Source organism: Stylophora pistillata, chromosome 3 (assembly GCF_964205215.1).
Source record: "Stylophora pistillata chromosome 3, jaStyPist1.2, whole genome shotgun sequence".
In the NCBI taxonomy this organism is placed as follows: Eukaryota; Metazoa; Cnidaria; class Anthozoa; order Scleractinia; family Pocilloporidae; genus Stylophora; species Stylophora pistillata.
The window spans coordinates 46,787,406-46,804,981 of NC_142521.1; the positions used below are offsets into that span (position 1 = coordinate 46,787,406).

General features: G+C 37.9%; 1 protein-coding gene across 5 annotated transcripts in view; it reads left to right on the forward strand.

The window, feature by feature from the left end:
- Positions 1 to 8,367: 8,367 nt before the first annotated feature.
- LOC111323715 (uncharacterized) overlaps positions 8,368 to 17,576 on the forward strand; it is a 29,872-nt gene continuing 20,663 nt past the window's right edge. For 2 of the 5 annotated variants that reach the window (XM_088754173.1, XM_088754175.1), the window contains exons 1-3: positions 14,257 to 14,513; positions 15,914 to 16,088; positions 16,590 to 17,270. In XM_088754173.1, coding sequence (XP_088610299.1) covers positions 16,082 to 16,088; positions 16,590 to 17,270 — 688 coding nt within the window. In that variant the 5' untranslated portion in view covers positions 14,257 to 14,513; positions 15,914 to 16,081. Of the gene's footprint in view, positions 8,495 to 14,253; positions 14,514 to 15,913; positions 16,089 to 16,589; positions 17,271 to 17,576 lie in introns of those variants that run through there. The other 3 variants (XM_088754174.1, XM_088754177.1, XM_088754176.1) reach the window with 3 other exon arrangements.

Sequence of the window (17,576 nt, forward strand, 5' to 3'; positions counted from 1 at the left end):
TTAAAATGACGCGACAAACAGTATACGTCTTATTTGCGCGCGAGCAATTAGCGCTTTGTTGCGCGCGCTGTTTTTCCGTGATTGGACAGCTCGAATCGACATCGTTGTTGGCAGATAAAGAAATGGATTGAATTAAGCCTATAATTGTAACTCCAGTAAGTTTACTTTACTGCCTTTCATAGATACGACTCCATTCCCCTTTTGCCGTGCGCATGCCCCTCGTTTGACCGCTTTAGTTCCAACATGTCGGCTAGTTATTGTTGAGTATTGCCGTAGCTAATTCTGGCTTGCATGTCCTTCGAAAGAGGAAGTTTCACGGGAGTTAATTCTTACAGAACTGAATAAAAATAAATTGTGAGATCACTAAGCTCGAGAAATTTAGTCAAAAGCGATTTTACGTTGGAAGATACCCTAGTGCTCAATCCAAACAGCAGTCTGTAGTTCAACATGTTGGGAGGAGCGACTGTAAAATCCTGTCTGTTAACTCAAAGCCGTTCTAGGCATTCATTCACTAAAACGAAGCGTGCCAGTAAATAGTGCGATAGAAGTAGCGTAGTGAGAAAAGAGGGACCAAAAATTTCCCTGCTTTATTCGCTCCGCTTCTACAATCGAACTCTGTTTTACGGCCGTTCCCCTAAATGAACGCCAGGAACAGGCTAGAGTTAGCTGAGTTATGCATCGAATTACAAGTGGCCTTCCAAAAAGAAGCAGAGTTATCGACGAATGACGCAATCGACGTGGACTGTACTTCAGCATTTCATTAGCACACTAGGTCAATGGCGAAATTATGTAGAGTTGTACTCAGCGCCTTACAGACTTTCTGCAGAGCAACACATGAAGTTCTCTTCAAAATGAGTGATGCAATATCAAAACTACATGATGCCCTTCCAGCAACAGCTGTCAACATACAAACTGTTAATGTAGCCACAATGGTGCTTGACACTGTTAAAACCAAGCGAGACTAAGCAATGCAAAGCTTGGAGTTAATAGGACAAAAGAGAAAACTATTGACTGACAAACAGCACAAACTGTTAGGAAAGGCCATGTCCTCAACAGCAAATGCTGCCAAAAAGAAAAAGAGGAATGCTAAGGTTGCCCAATCTGCCAAAAGAGCGAAAACAGTATAGTGTTGGACATTTTGGTTATTGATGTTCAAAAGTCGGGGTTGGCTTTTATTGTAAGAAAGGTATACATTTGGTGACAGTGAACTTTGATATTGCTTTGGTTTTTCAAAAGAATTATTTTTGCTTATCATTCTCACTGTTTTAAAGAACTAATAACTTAAGTGAAAGGCATCTTGTGATGTATCGAATGAAATTTGGAATCTGGTAAATGTTGTAGGATGAGTTGTGCTTGGTAACATAGGTGGTGGTAACGCTTGTTTTTGTTTATACGGCAATGAATTGTGGATGTATGCGATGGTCCCTGTTAAATATTAAAGGTTGGGCTGTGTAATAGAGTTGCTGTTGGGAGTGTTAAGAAGATAGAAATCAAAGAAATCCTCCTATTTTTTCCTTTTTTGGGGTGAGAATTCCCATTTATTTCCTATTTTTTGGCAACTGTCATTCTTATTTTCCTATTTTCTAATTTACTAATCTTTCCTATTTTCTATTTACTGCGAAGGATCGTTCTTATATACATAAGTGTCATTTGTCACTTGACACCTTGATCTTACAAAAGCCGGTGATATCAATAAATTTACTGTCACTCATCATGCCTGTATGGTATGTGGATGCAACCTATTTCCATTGAGCATTTGGTCATATTACATGTATGTTAAGGTATGCTATATTTTTTCAGAACAAAGGAATGCTAGCTTCGTCTCACCACAGTGAATGTTCGTAGTAAGCTATTTGTACCATCACCAGAATCTGTGGCCAGAAGAGAAAGGGCGAGGCGAAAGCCCTCTGCAAGATAACACAAAAGGATGAAGCTGGTCGTGCGCTAGTAAGCACGGGCTGTCACGTTTGTGTTATGACCCTAGGTCAAAATCAGTGGTTGGAGCGATTATTTTATCCTAACAAGTAGCAAACTTATTCCAAAGGAGAAATTTGATGTTCATGAATACGATGTGGAGTTCATAAAACCAAAACCAAAATCAAAACCAAAAACGTTTCCACTATCAAGTATTTTGAAGAACATTATCCATCATGAGATAGAATAAATATATGAAAATCATATATTTTGAACTGCGGTATTTGATACGTATGATGGACGATCCTCGCAGTAGATAGCGCTATTTGAGCAATAGCGAAATTCAGACCTGAAAAAAAAAAAATCAGGCCTGTACGGGACTCGAACCACTGACCTCTGCGATACTAGTGCAGCGCTCTAACCAATTGAGCTAACAAGCCAACTGAGAGCAGGCCGTTAAGTTGATTCGTAATGAACCCGTGAAAGTGATAAATGAGATAGAATAAATATATGAAAATCATATATTTTGAACTGCGGTATTTGATACGTATGATGGACGATCCTCGCAGTAGATAGCGCTATTTGAGCAATAGCGAAATTCAGACCTGAAAAAAATCATACGTATCAAATACCGCAGTTCAAAATATATGATTTTCATATATTTATTCTATCTCATTTATCACTTTCACGGGTTCATTACGAATCAACTTAACGGCCTGCTCTCAGTTGGCTTGTTAGCTCAATTGGTTAGAGCGCTGCACTAGTGTCGCAGAGGTCAGTGGTTCGAGTCCCGTACAGGCCTGATTTTTTTCAGGTCTGAATTTCGCTATTGCTCAAATAGCGCTATCTACTGCGAGGATCGTCCATCATACATTATCCATCATGTTTCTTCTGGATTGGTTGTGATTTTCATTGATTCAGAGACTCCTGAGCTAAAGAGTGACCTTTTTCAAACGTGGAAGTTCCAGTGTCCTAAAATGATCTTGAGCCCAGGATAGGTTGTAAGCATAAAGAATCTTAATTCCTTTTTATCGGAGAAAAAAAGGAATGAATATGTAGCAGGAGAGGTTGACCGGAAAGATGACTCTATCTGTCCACCCAGCTCAATTGTTTTACTGGAAGAAGGCGACAAATACCTTCAAGCAGTTGGAATTCTTAACTTTGAGGATAATGAAGATCACCCATTTGTTCCAATCTGGTGGAAGAGCTCAAATGTTGAGGAAATTTTAGGTGAGTTGAGTGTCTTTTATATTTTTTAACTCTTAACTTAATCAAACACAATTTGCTGCAAGGGATTAATTCGGTCAAAACAAGCAGAATTTCTTTAACATACACTGTATGATGTATTTTCAAACCATTAATGTGATAGATATCTTCACAACATTAGTTAGAAGGAGACAAGAAAAATTTTCCAAAAAATTGAAAAACAAAAAAAAAAATTAGTCACAGGTTCTGGTGAAATAGCAGTCAAATTTTCTTGAACAGCCGATAAAAACAACCAGTTACTGGCTCTTAGCAAGAACCCAGTTTTTTAAAACAAAATGATAAAGTTTGATCTCCTGTTGTAGTCAATGTGTAGTACAAAATAATATATATATTTTTTAATAAATTCAATACTTCTGAAAAGAATATTTATGGATAGATGATTAAAATCAATTAACTTTCTCAGGTTTACCAGATAAGCCAGTTATCACAACTGCAGATGGTGAAGTTAACACAGTGTTCACTATGACTTGGTCAGAAGTACACAACAACCCTTAAAATCTCAGCCTTGAATATTTTTTTTTCTAAGGATTTTGTACATTGTACAGATGGAAGAACAATAGAATGCGTAGTCCCCTACAAGGTTCATCCATCTAAACCCAACCCACCCATCCCACCCCGGGGATGGACATCCATCACACAGTAATCTCGTGCGTGAGAAATTAACGCCTCCTACGCCTCCTGCAGGAGACGGGGCCTCCATTTATTCGTCCCTATCCGAGAAGACTAGAATATCTAACCATTTCTTGATGTTATAGAAAGGAAGCATATTCTTCTCAATTATTTGAAGACCTTAAGTGTTGGTCCGGGCGGGGCTCGAACCCTCGACCTCCCGCACAACAGTCCAGCGCTCTATCCATTAAGCTAATTATTGTCTAGAATGGAGAAAAACAAACAGTACAGGATCCACAGCAGTACCACGTAAACACCTAAAAAAATCAATCATGATACTCATTTCAAGATTGCTGGCTTAGAGTATGACTCAGTCTATAAAGTAAAACTCTTTCCTGTCAGCAGATGGGGAGACAGTAAGTTAGAAATGCACAGTAAGCCAGATATCAGAACATTTAAAACAGAGACTGGTAGGTACCTTTTATTAACATGTTATGCACCCGAAGTACATTACAAAAGGTAGTGTTTGAGGTATAGTGCATGTACATGTAAGTAGATTTACATTTGAAATTTGTAAGAAAAATTATTTTAACATTGATAATATTTTTATAGGTTTACCTGGCAAACCAACCATCACAAATAACGAAAGTGAAGTTGACAAGGAGTTCACTCTGAAATGGTCACCACCAGAGGCAAACAGTAGTGATTTCCAGCCTTCGACTTACCGTCTGGAATGGAGAAAAAAAAACACTTCTTGCAGAATTCTCAGAAATGCCACAAAATGCAAAAACTAATGAAACTCACTTCAAGATTGCTGATCTTGAGTATAACTCAGAGTATGAAGTGAAACTGTTTGCAGTCAACCAACAAGGAGAAAGTGAGCCAGATGTCAGAACATTTAAGACAAAGAATGGTATGTACCTTCATTTCACATGTTATGCATCAGATGAAATACATTACAAAAGAGTGTTTGAGATAAAATACATGTATATGTAAGTAGATGATACATTTGGAATTTATGAGAAAAATTATTAATATAACTGATAATATTTTTATAGGTTCACCTGGCAAATCAACTATAACAAATAAAGATAGTGAAGTTGACGAGGAATTTGCATGTACATGTACATTGTACTTGTGTCTTTGAATATCCCTTTGAACATCCCATTGGAATTTAAATGTATTAGAAACGAACTTTACCAGGAATCATCAATTTTAATAGGTGCACCTGACAAACCAACCATTACAAATAAAGGAGATGAAGTTGATGTGGAGTTCACTCTGACCTGGTCGGCACCAGTGGAAAACAGCAGTGACCTGAGCCCTACTTACCATCTGGAATGGAGGAACCTCACAACAGGAATCACGAAGTTTGGTCTCAACATTGTTGCGAATCAGTTCAGCATCACTGGCCTTGAGTATGACTCAGTGTTTGAAGTGAAACTCTTTGCAGTCAACAAACAGGGAAAAAGTGAGCCAGGTGTCAAAAGATTTTCAAAAAAGTCTGGTATATATCTTAATTTACAATTTACTGGCAAGTTTATATTTATCTGTATGACATATTGTTGTTGAGTTTCACAAATCCTGCACTAGTTATGACACATACATCAACCCAAATTATGAAACTGCTTTCTCAAGCAGGAACGCTGTCATAAAAAAAAAGAGTTGCCTGTGTTGCAAAGAGTTGCCTGTGTTCCAGCCATTGTTATATATACCGGCACTGCACAGCTTTACACACATGAAACACGCGTACAATGCTGCTATTCCTGTGGCCAGTACTGTATATGTATATGTAGGTGCAATTAAAAATCATTGGTTATCCTTGCACTGTAGCTAATTGCCTCTCAGCAGTATCATTTATTCCTATGTTGCACTATTTTTGCTCTAATTGACATTTATTCTCAGCAGTGAGAATAAATTGCACAGAAATAAAAATCAATCAGTTCACAAAACTTTTGTATTGGAGTGACCAATCAACTTGCCCAATAATTGAAAAACTAGAAAGCTATGTATTGGTTAGAAAATGTTATCCTTGTAACCTCAACATCAATGTAATAAGGTGATAATAACATAGTGAGCCAGATGTCAGAACATTTAATACAAAGACTGGTAGGTACATTTTATTAACATGTTATGCATCTGAAATACATTGCAAAAGGTAATGTTTGAGGTGTAGTGCATGTACGTCTAAGTACGTACACATTTGGATTTTGAAAGAAAAATTATTTTAACATTGATAATGTTTTTATAGGTTTACCTGGCAAACCAACCACCACAAATAAACAATTGCAAGGTGAAGTTGACAAAGAGTTAGCTCTGAACTGGTCACCACCAGAGGTAAACAGTAGTGATTTCCAGCCTGCGACTAGAATGGACGAAAAAACACAACCTCCCGCAGGATCCAGAGAAATGCTACAGCATGGAAACACTGATAAAACTCACTTCAAGATCGCTGATCTTAAGTAACAACCCGCTTTAGCGTTTCCTTTTTTGAGAGATGGGAACTCAATACTTCTTTATAAAGAAAATTTGCAAAATTGTCGCGGAACAATGAGTTTACTACCTCTTTTTAATTTAATCAAGGACGAACTTCAAGGGAAATGTCTGAACTCACGTTTTGATATATTTCTGTTTTGTTTGTTTGTTAGTTTTGATTCTGTTCCAAATGAGTTATTATGACGTTTTGAACCTTGATTAAAAATCAGTAACTGCAAAAAAAGTATTTTGATCAGCTCTGCTACACCTCGTTTCGAAGCGCTTTTTCTATTCCGGCTTTGAGTCCCCCCTCGGAAACAAGCCCATCTATTTATAAGCCTACTAAAAACCGCTTGCGAAGTTAGATAAACCCAGCGCTTATAAGTGGCAGTTTACAGAGTGCTGCGCTGAATACTGGAGACTTTTACTGGATCGTACTCCTCGCCATTTTTTTTTCCTGCGTGCGTTTATAATTAAAAAGTTTAATAAACTTTTACAGAGGATGTACAAGTATGGACGCAAGTAGGCTTTTAATTCTTTGGCTCTTCATCCCATTTGCTACCATGCAGCGAAGAGTGTTCACATCACTGACCATCTTTTTATTTGAGTTAAAACTTTTGATTGTCAGTAGCTTCCTGGCCTTCGCTAATGCCTGTATCAGGGGTTTCCAGATCATAATAAAATTTGCTTGGTGAATGATCATCTTCGTTGTCCTTCAGTCAAATCTGTCGTTTGGTGACTCGTTTAAAAAGTCTCGTGCACAGAAAAAGAATATTTGCAGGTTTCTTCTTTTCAGTTTTAATTAAAAAGTTTGAATTTGCCAGCAATCGAGGAAATAAATGCACGGCTAACGATTGTTTCCGTCAATACGCAAACAGTTTGGGTATCGATGTTTTAGGGGGGAATTTGTGGTGATACTTCCACATATTTTTCGCTGGAGTCGAACCCGTCTAAGGGATATAGTCAAGAGTGTACGTTGCAAAATTGGACAATTATTAGTCTTTCTTTATGATGTCACGAAGCACCCAAACGTGAAAAAGAGAAAGGAATGCGCCATGTAGCACTAAAGATTGAAGGGAAAAGGTGTGATTCCGACTCGATCTTGTTGATTGCAGTTGTATTCATGCAATCGTGTTAAACGTCTCATTGTTGAAATCCTATTGTCAACTGCAGGGCCAGTGGGCAAGTCAAGCAAAGATCCTTGAATGCGAGGTGTAATTTCAGCAATTGCACACGCCGCCATCTGCACTATGGCGTTCAAGAACGCAAAACCGCTTCTTCGTCGATTGGCAGGCATTTTCACGACAAGCATTCTTAGGAAGAATTTCAGCGTTTTAATGAAGTGTACAACTCTCTGAAATGTTTTTGTTCAAGAACTGAGACCTGTTCTAAATGTACAATTGGACTAAATTCGTGCAAAAGCTACTTATTTTTTTATCTCTTTGTATGTTCTTATTGTCCGTTTTTTCCTACAAAAATTAGTAGACTTCTCACACCCCTAGATATATTTCCTGGTGACATTCTTGCCATTCACTTGAAAATGACCGAAGTTTGGTCGAAACGTCGTAACATTTTACCCGTTGAATTTTTATTGTCAAAACTTTTAAGAAACCCTTACTGCAGAAAAGAAGCCTAAAAAAATTCAGGCTTCGGTGCGATATTAAAACCCGCGACTCCCACCAGTTAGGTGTTACTGCCAAATGTATATACTAGACAGTGAGATAATAAAGCATTAAAAAAAATGATTTAACTCATCTAATATTGCAACTATTAAAACCTTTTCAGACACAAATCCCGCGCAGGTTGCTCTGAGAGGAATATTAATAACAAAGGACATTCGGAGTTTGAGTAACCAATCAAAGCGCGCCTTTAACGCTCTCCATTGTTTTAGCTATGCTCAAAACGGTTACTATCTTCTCGCTGATCGGGGTCACCTTTACAAGGAAATTAAAGCTTGCACCTCATTCTCTGACCTTAGCCCTGTCAAATTGTGCTCACTACCTATTCTGGGTTTGGATTTTTTTCTTTTTTTTGTTTCCCGATGTAAGTGAACCAATGAGAGAAAAAATGAAATTTTTCTTTTGTTTTCCTTGGTCAGCGGGAACTTGCATAGCTGATGTTGATTTCACAGATTCATCAGTGTTGGAAGAAAGGCAGGGCGCATCGGAAATCTCTCATTGCCGCAATATAAACTGCATTTGATTCTGAGAGGAAAACAATACATCGTCAGGTAATTGAAGATTTATCTTTGTTATTCATTGGTTTTCAATATCAGTTACCTTCTGAGTAGTGTCTGTAGATTGAAGACGCTAGTTTTGGTGGCAGACGTGTTCCTGAAGTAATCTCTAGAGTTGCGCGTGCATAACTTATCAGGTAATAACCGTTAATCTCGATCCCCTGTCTTCTTTCCCTTGACATTTCAATGAGGGGGAAGAGGAGGTTGGGGTGATTGGACACACAATTCATTCGCCTAATGCTTTTTGTGTTCACGTTTTTGTTTTTGAACGGCTTTGGTCCCCACCACCTACGACTTCCTGTATTTTCCTTTCTGTCGGTTTCTTTTCGGTTTCTATGAACACAAAAAAGACGCTTTTCGGTTTTTGTCTTTCCCTGGTGTTGTTCCGTCATTTTTCCTCGGTTTGGATAATTATTCATAGCGGTTTTTCGGTCTTGATCTTGTTATCACTGTTATTATTACTATTTCCATTGCGTTTCATTGTTATTTTTGTGTTGGTGTAATTTTGGCCAAATGACTCATTGTATACCCTTGTACCCCTTTGTAGCTCCTGAATGTTACCCGTTCTACAACCAAGAGCTCTACCACTAATTAAATTGAGCTTGAACACGCGGCGGAAACTGAAAACAACTATACAAACAGATTCTTTTAGGGAAAAAGGCGTATTGATGATGGTTACATTTTAGGTTTTGGTCCTACGGCCTACAGCGGCGTCTAATTCACTTGAAGTCGCCTATATCGCGATTAATAACAATCTTGCTGCAGAAAGGTAACTGCATGAAAAGAAGACAGCAAAACTTAAGCCTTATCCAGCCCTCCCTTGAACTAAACTTTAGGCCTATCGACAATAGTTATACGAGGTATTTTGAAGAGTGGAGGGTGAAATTGTCCGTACGATGACAACTCGGCTTTGAACTTCTCTAGGCTAGATAGGACTAACGAAAGTAAATAAGAGGAAAGACTAGCAAAACTTTTTAAATTGTACTCACGCTTTCTCCAACAAAAGTCTAGTACTTGAGCTGTCAAAAAGAAGTTCTGTATTGGTCACTTTCTAATTGAAGCCTCGGTTTTTTTTTTTCCTGTGTTCAATGTTTTTCTTGTTCATTTTCTCCTTGCATCATCCTCTCACATGTTATTGGATTTGACATCTATCCAGTCTTCATTAAATATTTTACATTTCTTATCTTAATTCATCCACATGACATTTTTATCACGATCCAACAGGAAGGTTATAAATTTTTTCCAGGTGAAATAGAGTAACCGTGGTGCTAAAACGGTAAACTCTACTGATTCGGCCCGATTTCAGCTTAATTCTCAAATAAGCCTCATGCCTAACCAAATCAATTGACCAATCGCATACCGTATGTGTAGAAGAAAACAGTCTGAAATTCTAAATTTGATTTGAGTAGTCGTATCACCGACGCGACTATACAATTTGCATAGATCTTTTTTTTTCTGGGCTTTCGCCTTCGAGTAGATAAAATCTTCGGCAATAACAGGCGTGACAGCCTCGAGCTCGTCAGGAATCGTCACGGTTTTAAATTGGCAATGTGCTATCACAGGTTATCCTTGACACACACTTGAAACAAAAAACTTGGCGTAAAAATCAATGTCATTGTTTCGTTAATGAAGGAACAAACGCTGGCGGGACTAAGGAAAATTACGATTACAAAGCCCGCATTATCAAAAGAAAACTGAAAAATTCATGGCTTTTTCTATGAGCAAGTAGTTAGAACTTGCTGTCTAAATGTTTGCTTCAGGTACACAAGAAAAGAGGATAAAAATGCACTATGTTGGACATGGGAAATAGTTAAATTCGTCAGTTTCTTAGACTCTTTGCAAAGTAAGTTTCCGAAAAAGCAAGTTTTCTTGCAAACAGCCACACAGGCGCCTAAGTGCAGTGTTTGAAAACCGTTACTCTTCTGTGTAGTAAATCTCAAAACAAAGTGGAAAATCAGCAGAAACCCGTAATCGAAGACGCGTTGTGTATGTCTCGACAAGAGAATTGATATTCTCTTAGTCTGGAATTTTCCTTTTCCCTGCTTTTTTTTCCTTTTACAGATTTCTATGAACGAATCAAATTATTTTTTTTTTTAATGCAAATATTTGGTGACAGCAGTGACAGGACTGACAGCGGCTGTGTCTTATATTTCCTTTGAAATTTTGCGCGGGAAAATTGGCGCGCGGCTGGCTGAAATTAATGCCCGTGCGCATGCCCCTCTTTTTACCGCTGTGGTTCCAACAGGTCGGCTAGTTAGGCTAGTTATTGTTGAGTGTTCAACATGCATGTTGGGAGGAGCGACTGTAAATTGCTGTCTGTTAGCTCAAACCTGTCCCAGGCGTTCATTCACCAAAATGAAGCGCGGCAGTAAAAAGTGAGATAGGAGCAGCGCAGCGAGAAAGGAGGGACCAAAATTTCCATGCTTCATTCGCTTCGCTTCTACCATCGAACTCTGTGTTACGGCTCTTTCCCAAAGTGAGCGCTGGGAATAGGCTAAAGTTACCTGGGTCATGCACCGAATTACAAGCAGTGACCTAATATTAATAAATTTTTGCGGGAGGACCTGGCAATGAACCGTCTCGAAATGCTATCTATCGAAGTTCGCAAACTTAGTACTAAGCCATTTGTAATCACAACTTGGTATAGACCCCCTAACTCTTCGGTAGATCTTTTCTCTCATCTTGATATACTTTTAAGGAAATTAGATACTGGATATATCGAGCATTATCTCATGGGGGATATAAATTGCGACCTTCTATCTGAGAATAATGCTAATTTTAATGCTCTTCTGAACTTTTCGGATGTATATGGCCTAAAGAAACTGATCACTAAACCAACTCGAGTTACACCTTCTTCTAGTTCCTTTGCAGACTTCATTTTCACCAATCAGCTGGATCTTTTCTCCTTTTCTGGTGTATCTCATGTTGGTATCAGTGATGACAGTTTGGTTTATGCCTTTCGGAAAGTTTCAATTCCTCCAGCTTCTAAGGGAATTAAACTGGTAAATTATAGACAGTTTAAACACTTTGAGAATGTGAATTTTAGAGCTGACATTTTAAGTCAACCCTGGGATATTCTCAAGGGACTTTTTGATCCTAATGAAATGTGGCTGAAATTGAAAGCGTTATTTCTAAGGGTGTGTGATGCTCACGCTCTGTTAAAATCTAAACGTTTGCGCCCTTCCAAATCCTCTTGGATTACCACCGGGCTAAAAAAAAGAATGAATTATCGAGATGATTTAAAAAAGAAAGCTGTCAAAAGTAACAGTCTGATCAATTGGAATTATTCTCGGACATTAAAGAACCAAATTAACAAGGAAATTAAGACCGCAAAACAAAATTACTATATCAGTGCTTTTCATAAGTTCTCTGGTGACACTCGGAAAACGTGGCAAACTATTAATAAACTAACTTGTCGTAAATCAAACAGAACAGTTATAAATGAAGTTGAATATTGTGGCCAAATATCGGAGAGCTCGTTGGAAGCTGCCGAGATCTTCCATACATTTTTCTCGGAAATTGGTACAAATCTTAGTAAGGCTGTTGCAGAGGCGGCCGTTAGCTATTCCGAATTTCTAATCGAAACTGAAAAACTGTCTTCCTTTTGTGAAACCACCCTTGCACATGTTTATTCGCTTTTATCGAAACTTTCCAGATCTAAAGCAACTGTCCCCGATAATATCCCCGCCAAACTCCTGAAGGAATGCCCCGATTTAATCTGTGAGTCGCTATCATTGATATTTAATCAATCATTTAAAACAGGTGTATTTCCGAATGATTGGAAAAATGCTAGATTCTCCCCTCTCTACAAAAATTTCGGGCAAGCGCAATGATCCATCCAGTTATCGCCCCAATTCAGTAATTCCTCTGGTAGCAAAAGTTTTTGAGCGCATAATCTATGATAAACTATATGTCCATCTTGCGAAGTATAATCTTCTTTCCAAACATCAGTCCGGTTTCCGATCATTACACTCGACCAGGGCCGTAGCTAGCATGAGGCAAGACGCCTCGTCTTGATTTTGGCCTTTTTTTTTTTTTTTTTTTTTCCACCAGTATCGCTTGGCAATAAAAAAGTGAACTTCCACACTTGCCCAAGATTGACTTTTCTAAAGAAAAGTGCCACGGAAAATGCTTAAAAGAGCATTTCTGAGCCTCTAGATTTCAACATTTTCTGGGGCCGGGGGAGGCATGCCAGACCCGAAACGTGCCTCGTCTTGTTCTGAAGTCTGGCTACGGCCCTGTCGACGGTTACGGCTCTTTTCGAGGCAACGGATAGCTGGGCTCTTAATATAGACCGTGGATTGATCAATGCTGTTGTCTTCTTAGATTTAAAGAAGGCATTTGATGCAATCGATCATGAGATTCTTTTATATAAGCTTCGTTCGTACGGAATTCGTGGACTAGCTTTGCGTTTGTTTCCCTCCTATTTAGTTAACCAAACACAGATCTGCCAAATCGATCGTTCTAAATCGACGCCAAAGTTCCTTAATTGCGGTGTGCCTCAAGGCACTATTCTGGGCCCGCTTTTATTCCAACTCGATATTAACGATTTACCTCAGTGCCTTCATTTTTCTCATCCTCGAATGTATGCTGACGATCCAGCATTACTTACGCTGGCAAAGATTTAAACGAAATTGATGATTATCTTAACAAAGATTTGAAATCTGTTAATACCTGGTTGTCTTCTAATAAACTCACATTGAACCTGACTAAGACCGAATTCTTAATAATAACTTCAAGGCAAAGGCGAGTTTACTTGTCAGACAATCCGTCTCTTACCATCAATAATTTTCCCATTGAGCAGGTGTCGTCAACAAAGTCTTCCGGTGTACTATCGATGAAAACCTAAGCTGGAAGACCCATATTGTAACTCTTTGTAAGAAAATTTCTTCAGCTTTGGGCTTAATTAAGCGCATTAGAGATTTTGTACCATTCTACACTCTTTTGAACATCTCCCGAATGGTTCAGTAAAGCCCCAGTTTGACTACTGCAGCTTAGTATGGGATTGCTGTAGTACAAGTCTGGCCGAAAAACTTCAGAAGCTGCAGAACCGTGCGGCTCGTATATTTTTCTAGACCAGTGCTCTAGACCTGTTCCGTAAACTTCATTGGAAAAACCTAAGGAATCAGAGGCTTTTCATTTGCCAAAGCCGTTATGAAGTTCAAAATTCTAAATGGACAGACACCTGATTATTTATCAAATAAATTCATCTTTCGTAATGATACTACTAGTTAAAGATTGCGAAATAGTGAAACGAGGCTGGCTCTTCCGCAACCTCGTACCGATTATGTTCGTAAAAGTTTCTCTTATAGCGGTGCCGCGTTGTGGAATAGCCTTCCGACTGATTTTAGAGTATCTAAAACATTAGGTGAGTTTAAGACGAAGCTAGGTAACCTCAGTTTTGAGTGAACGAATGACACGGTGTCCCTGAAAAGGAGTACTTTTATTTTCATTTATTTTCATTCTAATAAGAAGTTAGTTCAGTTCGTTTAGATTAGGCTTTTAATCTTTGTATATATTTTATAATGATTATATAGTTTTAAGTTTTACATTTATAGGTATATTGCTTGCATACGACTGAGCGGAATCTACCGTGTATAAATCAAGTGATCTATCTATCTATCTATCTATCTATCTATCTATCTATCTATCTATCTATGTCATGATTGTTTATTGATGGCTTCAGGAATGTCGAGATTGTACGCAAAATGCGAAAAAATCACCCCCACCTTCGTATATGGATGACCACAATTTTTTTGGTCAGCGGTGGTAGCCAAGGACATGAGATGAGGCAATTGAAATGGCGGAAAAAATCTGATCGGAGCGGCCGAACGGAGTAAACACCGGAAGTTTGTAGCCTTGTGCCAAGGTCTCCACTCTAACTTACATACAAAATGGCACCCACCATAGCAAACGGGAAAATTAACATTTCTAGATGCCCTTTTTTGCACATTCAGGCAAATGTATGTAGCATGAAATGCCACTTTGATGACGACCTCCTTAGTCGCACCAGGTATTTATTGCTTTCATCCTTTCTTAATCTAATTGGGGGGCCAGGAGGTGGTCCAGAAGGGGGTCCAGAAAAGGGGGTCCACATTTTGTACCGTCCCGCCAATCAGAGTGCAGAAGAGCCATCCTATCATTAAGAGTGTTACCCCCAACCAAAATGAATGATCCGCTCTGTTGCCAAAAAGTGGTGTCCAGATGGCAGACATTTGTGGTTGAAAGGAGATTCCAGTTTAAGATGTACACAGTTATATGACACACTCTAAAACGGCTCTTTTTGGGGCCACCACATCAATAAACAACAGTCATCGTCTTGACTTCTTATAATAGCCAAATAATTATAAGTGGGGAAACTTGGGCTTTTAAAATCAGTTACACCAAAACACTCAGCTATAAGACACACCCCAAGTTGGGTATTAATTTTCCATGAGAGAACAGATTTTCTCATTAAAAAATAATGCGCTTAACAATCAAAGAATTATGACTACTGTCCTTCTGTAATTGAAATACTAAACTTTGCTTTTTTGAGAATGATGTCGTCTCACTTGGAAGAATGTTTTACATTTTAGGTGTGTATATTTTAAATAAGGGCTGATAGTTTCTAAAGAAACTGTTTGGCGCTGCGTTGGTGGGGGTAACGAAATAATTTGAATATATAAACAAAGTTGAAATGGTAAATTGGCCACCGTTACAGTTATAAAAGCTGACGTTTCGAGCCTTAGCCCTTCGTCAGAGCGAATAGAGGATATTTTTAATAGGTGATCTGTTCTTCTTTCTTGATTTTTAAGCCCTGATCAGAACTTCAATAGTCCATTTTACAGTTGTGTGCTTGGTTGTCAAGCCTTTGAATGGGAGTGAGGCTAGGGTTGACCTTGTTATGATACAAACCATGCTGCCTTTCAAGTGTAAATCACGTTGTTATCATGCTAAGTAGATACAGGTCTCTATCACAACAAGGTCACCTTCAGCCTCACTCTGAATCAAAGGCTTGGCAACTAAGTACACAACTGTAAAATGGCCTATTCTCTTTAAAGAAGGAAATCAAAGCATCTACCGTGATAACATATGTTTCCAATGTTCTTTATTGTGGTTACTATAGAACAACCTCCGTTTGTCACACAAGCTGTCAAAAACTATAGATTACAACTAGCTTGAAGACTGATCATGTAGATGATTGAAACTTGACTCCTATAGTTACCAGTTATAACAATCATATTAAGTACCAGTAAACTTATAATTATAAGTTGTTTCTATTTTTAAAAGAAACTGGAGGTATCGGTAATCACTTAGGAATTTAATATACAAACCCTTTAAGTTCTCTGTCATAGTTCTTTTACTGGTTTTTGTAACTTTGGGTTTCATTACAAACATTAATTTTTCTATCAATGTTCTTCCCTTTTTATTCAGACTTTGTGTCTACAGTATAGAGTTGACAGATATCCATCATCTGATTGAGAAAAGAACAAAATCTTCACTATACCATGTAACCATCCATCATAGGCTGAATTACATGTAATATTAGTGTCAATGATGTGCAGTCCAAGACAGGATTGAAGGGTGATAACTGCTAGTTGAATGTGGAGTAAGTTTCTAAATTATGAGCTTGATTTATAATGCAGAACTGAATAAATACATTTTAGCTGTATTGAAAAAAATACAAATCAAAACAAATCAAACAAAGCGATGAAATAATTAACAAATGAACTAGCTCACTTCAATTGGTAGTTTTCTAGGTCAGTGTTAGTAGCTATTCCTAGGAGCTTCTTCAAAACAATCTGACTGCTATAATTTATTTTAGTTACAATACTCGTGACAATTTATAGTAAAATAATACCTATTGTACTGTTTTTTAAATTACTCTTTATCAACATCATCATTATCATTGTTGCATATTGTTATCCTCATTATTAATATATAAATAGCATTGAGGTTTAAAGTTACAGGAGTCTGACGTCTGTAACGTTAAATTAAATGTCTCTCGTCCTGCCTGTTTGGTATGTGGATGCAACCTGTTTCCATGGTGCATTTTAACTGTGTATTTGGTCACGGTACATGTATGTTAATGTGTACTGTATTTTTTCAGAACACGTTCGTAATAAGCTATCTGCATCAACATCAGACTCTCTTGCCAGAAGTGAAAGAGAGAGACGGAAAGCCCTTTGCAAGATAACACGAGAGGATGAAGCTGGTGGTACATGTACTTCAGTTGTAGGCGGAGGATGTTTGTTTTATGATCCTGATGTCAGAACCGATGGTTGGAGCAATTACTTTATCCTAACAAGCAGCAAACTTATTCCAAAGGAGAAATGTGGTGTTAAAAAATATCAGGTGGAGTTCATAAAACCAAAATCAAAATCAAAATCAAAAAAATATCCACTATCAAGTATTCAGGTGAAGAACAATATCTATCATGTTTCTTCTGGATTGGTTGTGATTTTCATTGATTCACACTCTCCTGAGCTTAAGGGTCGCCTTTTCAAACATGGAAGTTCCAGTGTCCTCAAAGATCTTGAACCCAGGATAGGTTGTAAGCAAAATGATACCCAATTCTTTTTTATTGGAGAAAAAAGGTATGAATATGTAGCTGGGAAAGTTGACTGGAAAGATGACAATCCACCCAGTGCTAAAGAAAATTGCTCAACTGTTTTACTGGAAGAAGTTGACAAACGACTACAAGCAGTTGGAATTCTTAACTTTGAGGATAATGAAGAACACCAACCTGTTCCAGTCTGGTGGAAGAACTTAAATGTTGAGGAACTTTTAGGTGATTAAGTGTCTTTCTTATTCTTCAGCTCCTAATTTAATCGAACACAATTTGCTGTGAGGGATTAATTTGGTGAAAACAAGCAGGATTTTTTTAACATATTACACTGTATGATGTATTTTAACTGAACTAGTAATGTGATAGATACCTTCACAACATTTGTTGAAGGAGACAAGTAATATTTTTAAAAAAATTGAAAAACAACATTGCATAACTTGGGTAAAAATTTAGTCACCGGTTTTGGTGAAATAGCAGTTAAATTTTCTTGAACAGCCAATAAAAATAGCTGGTTACCAGCCCTTAACA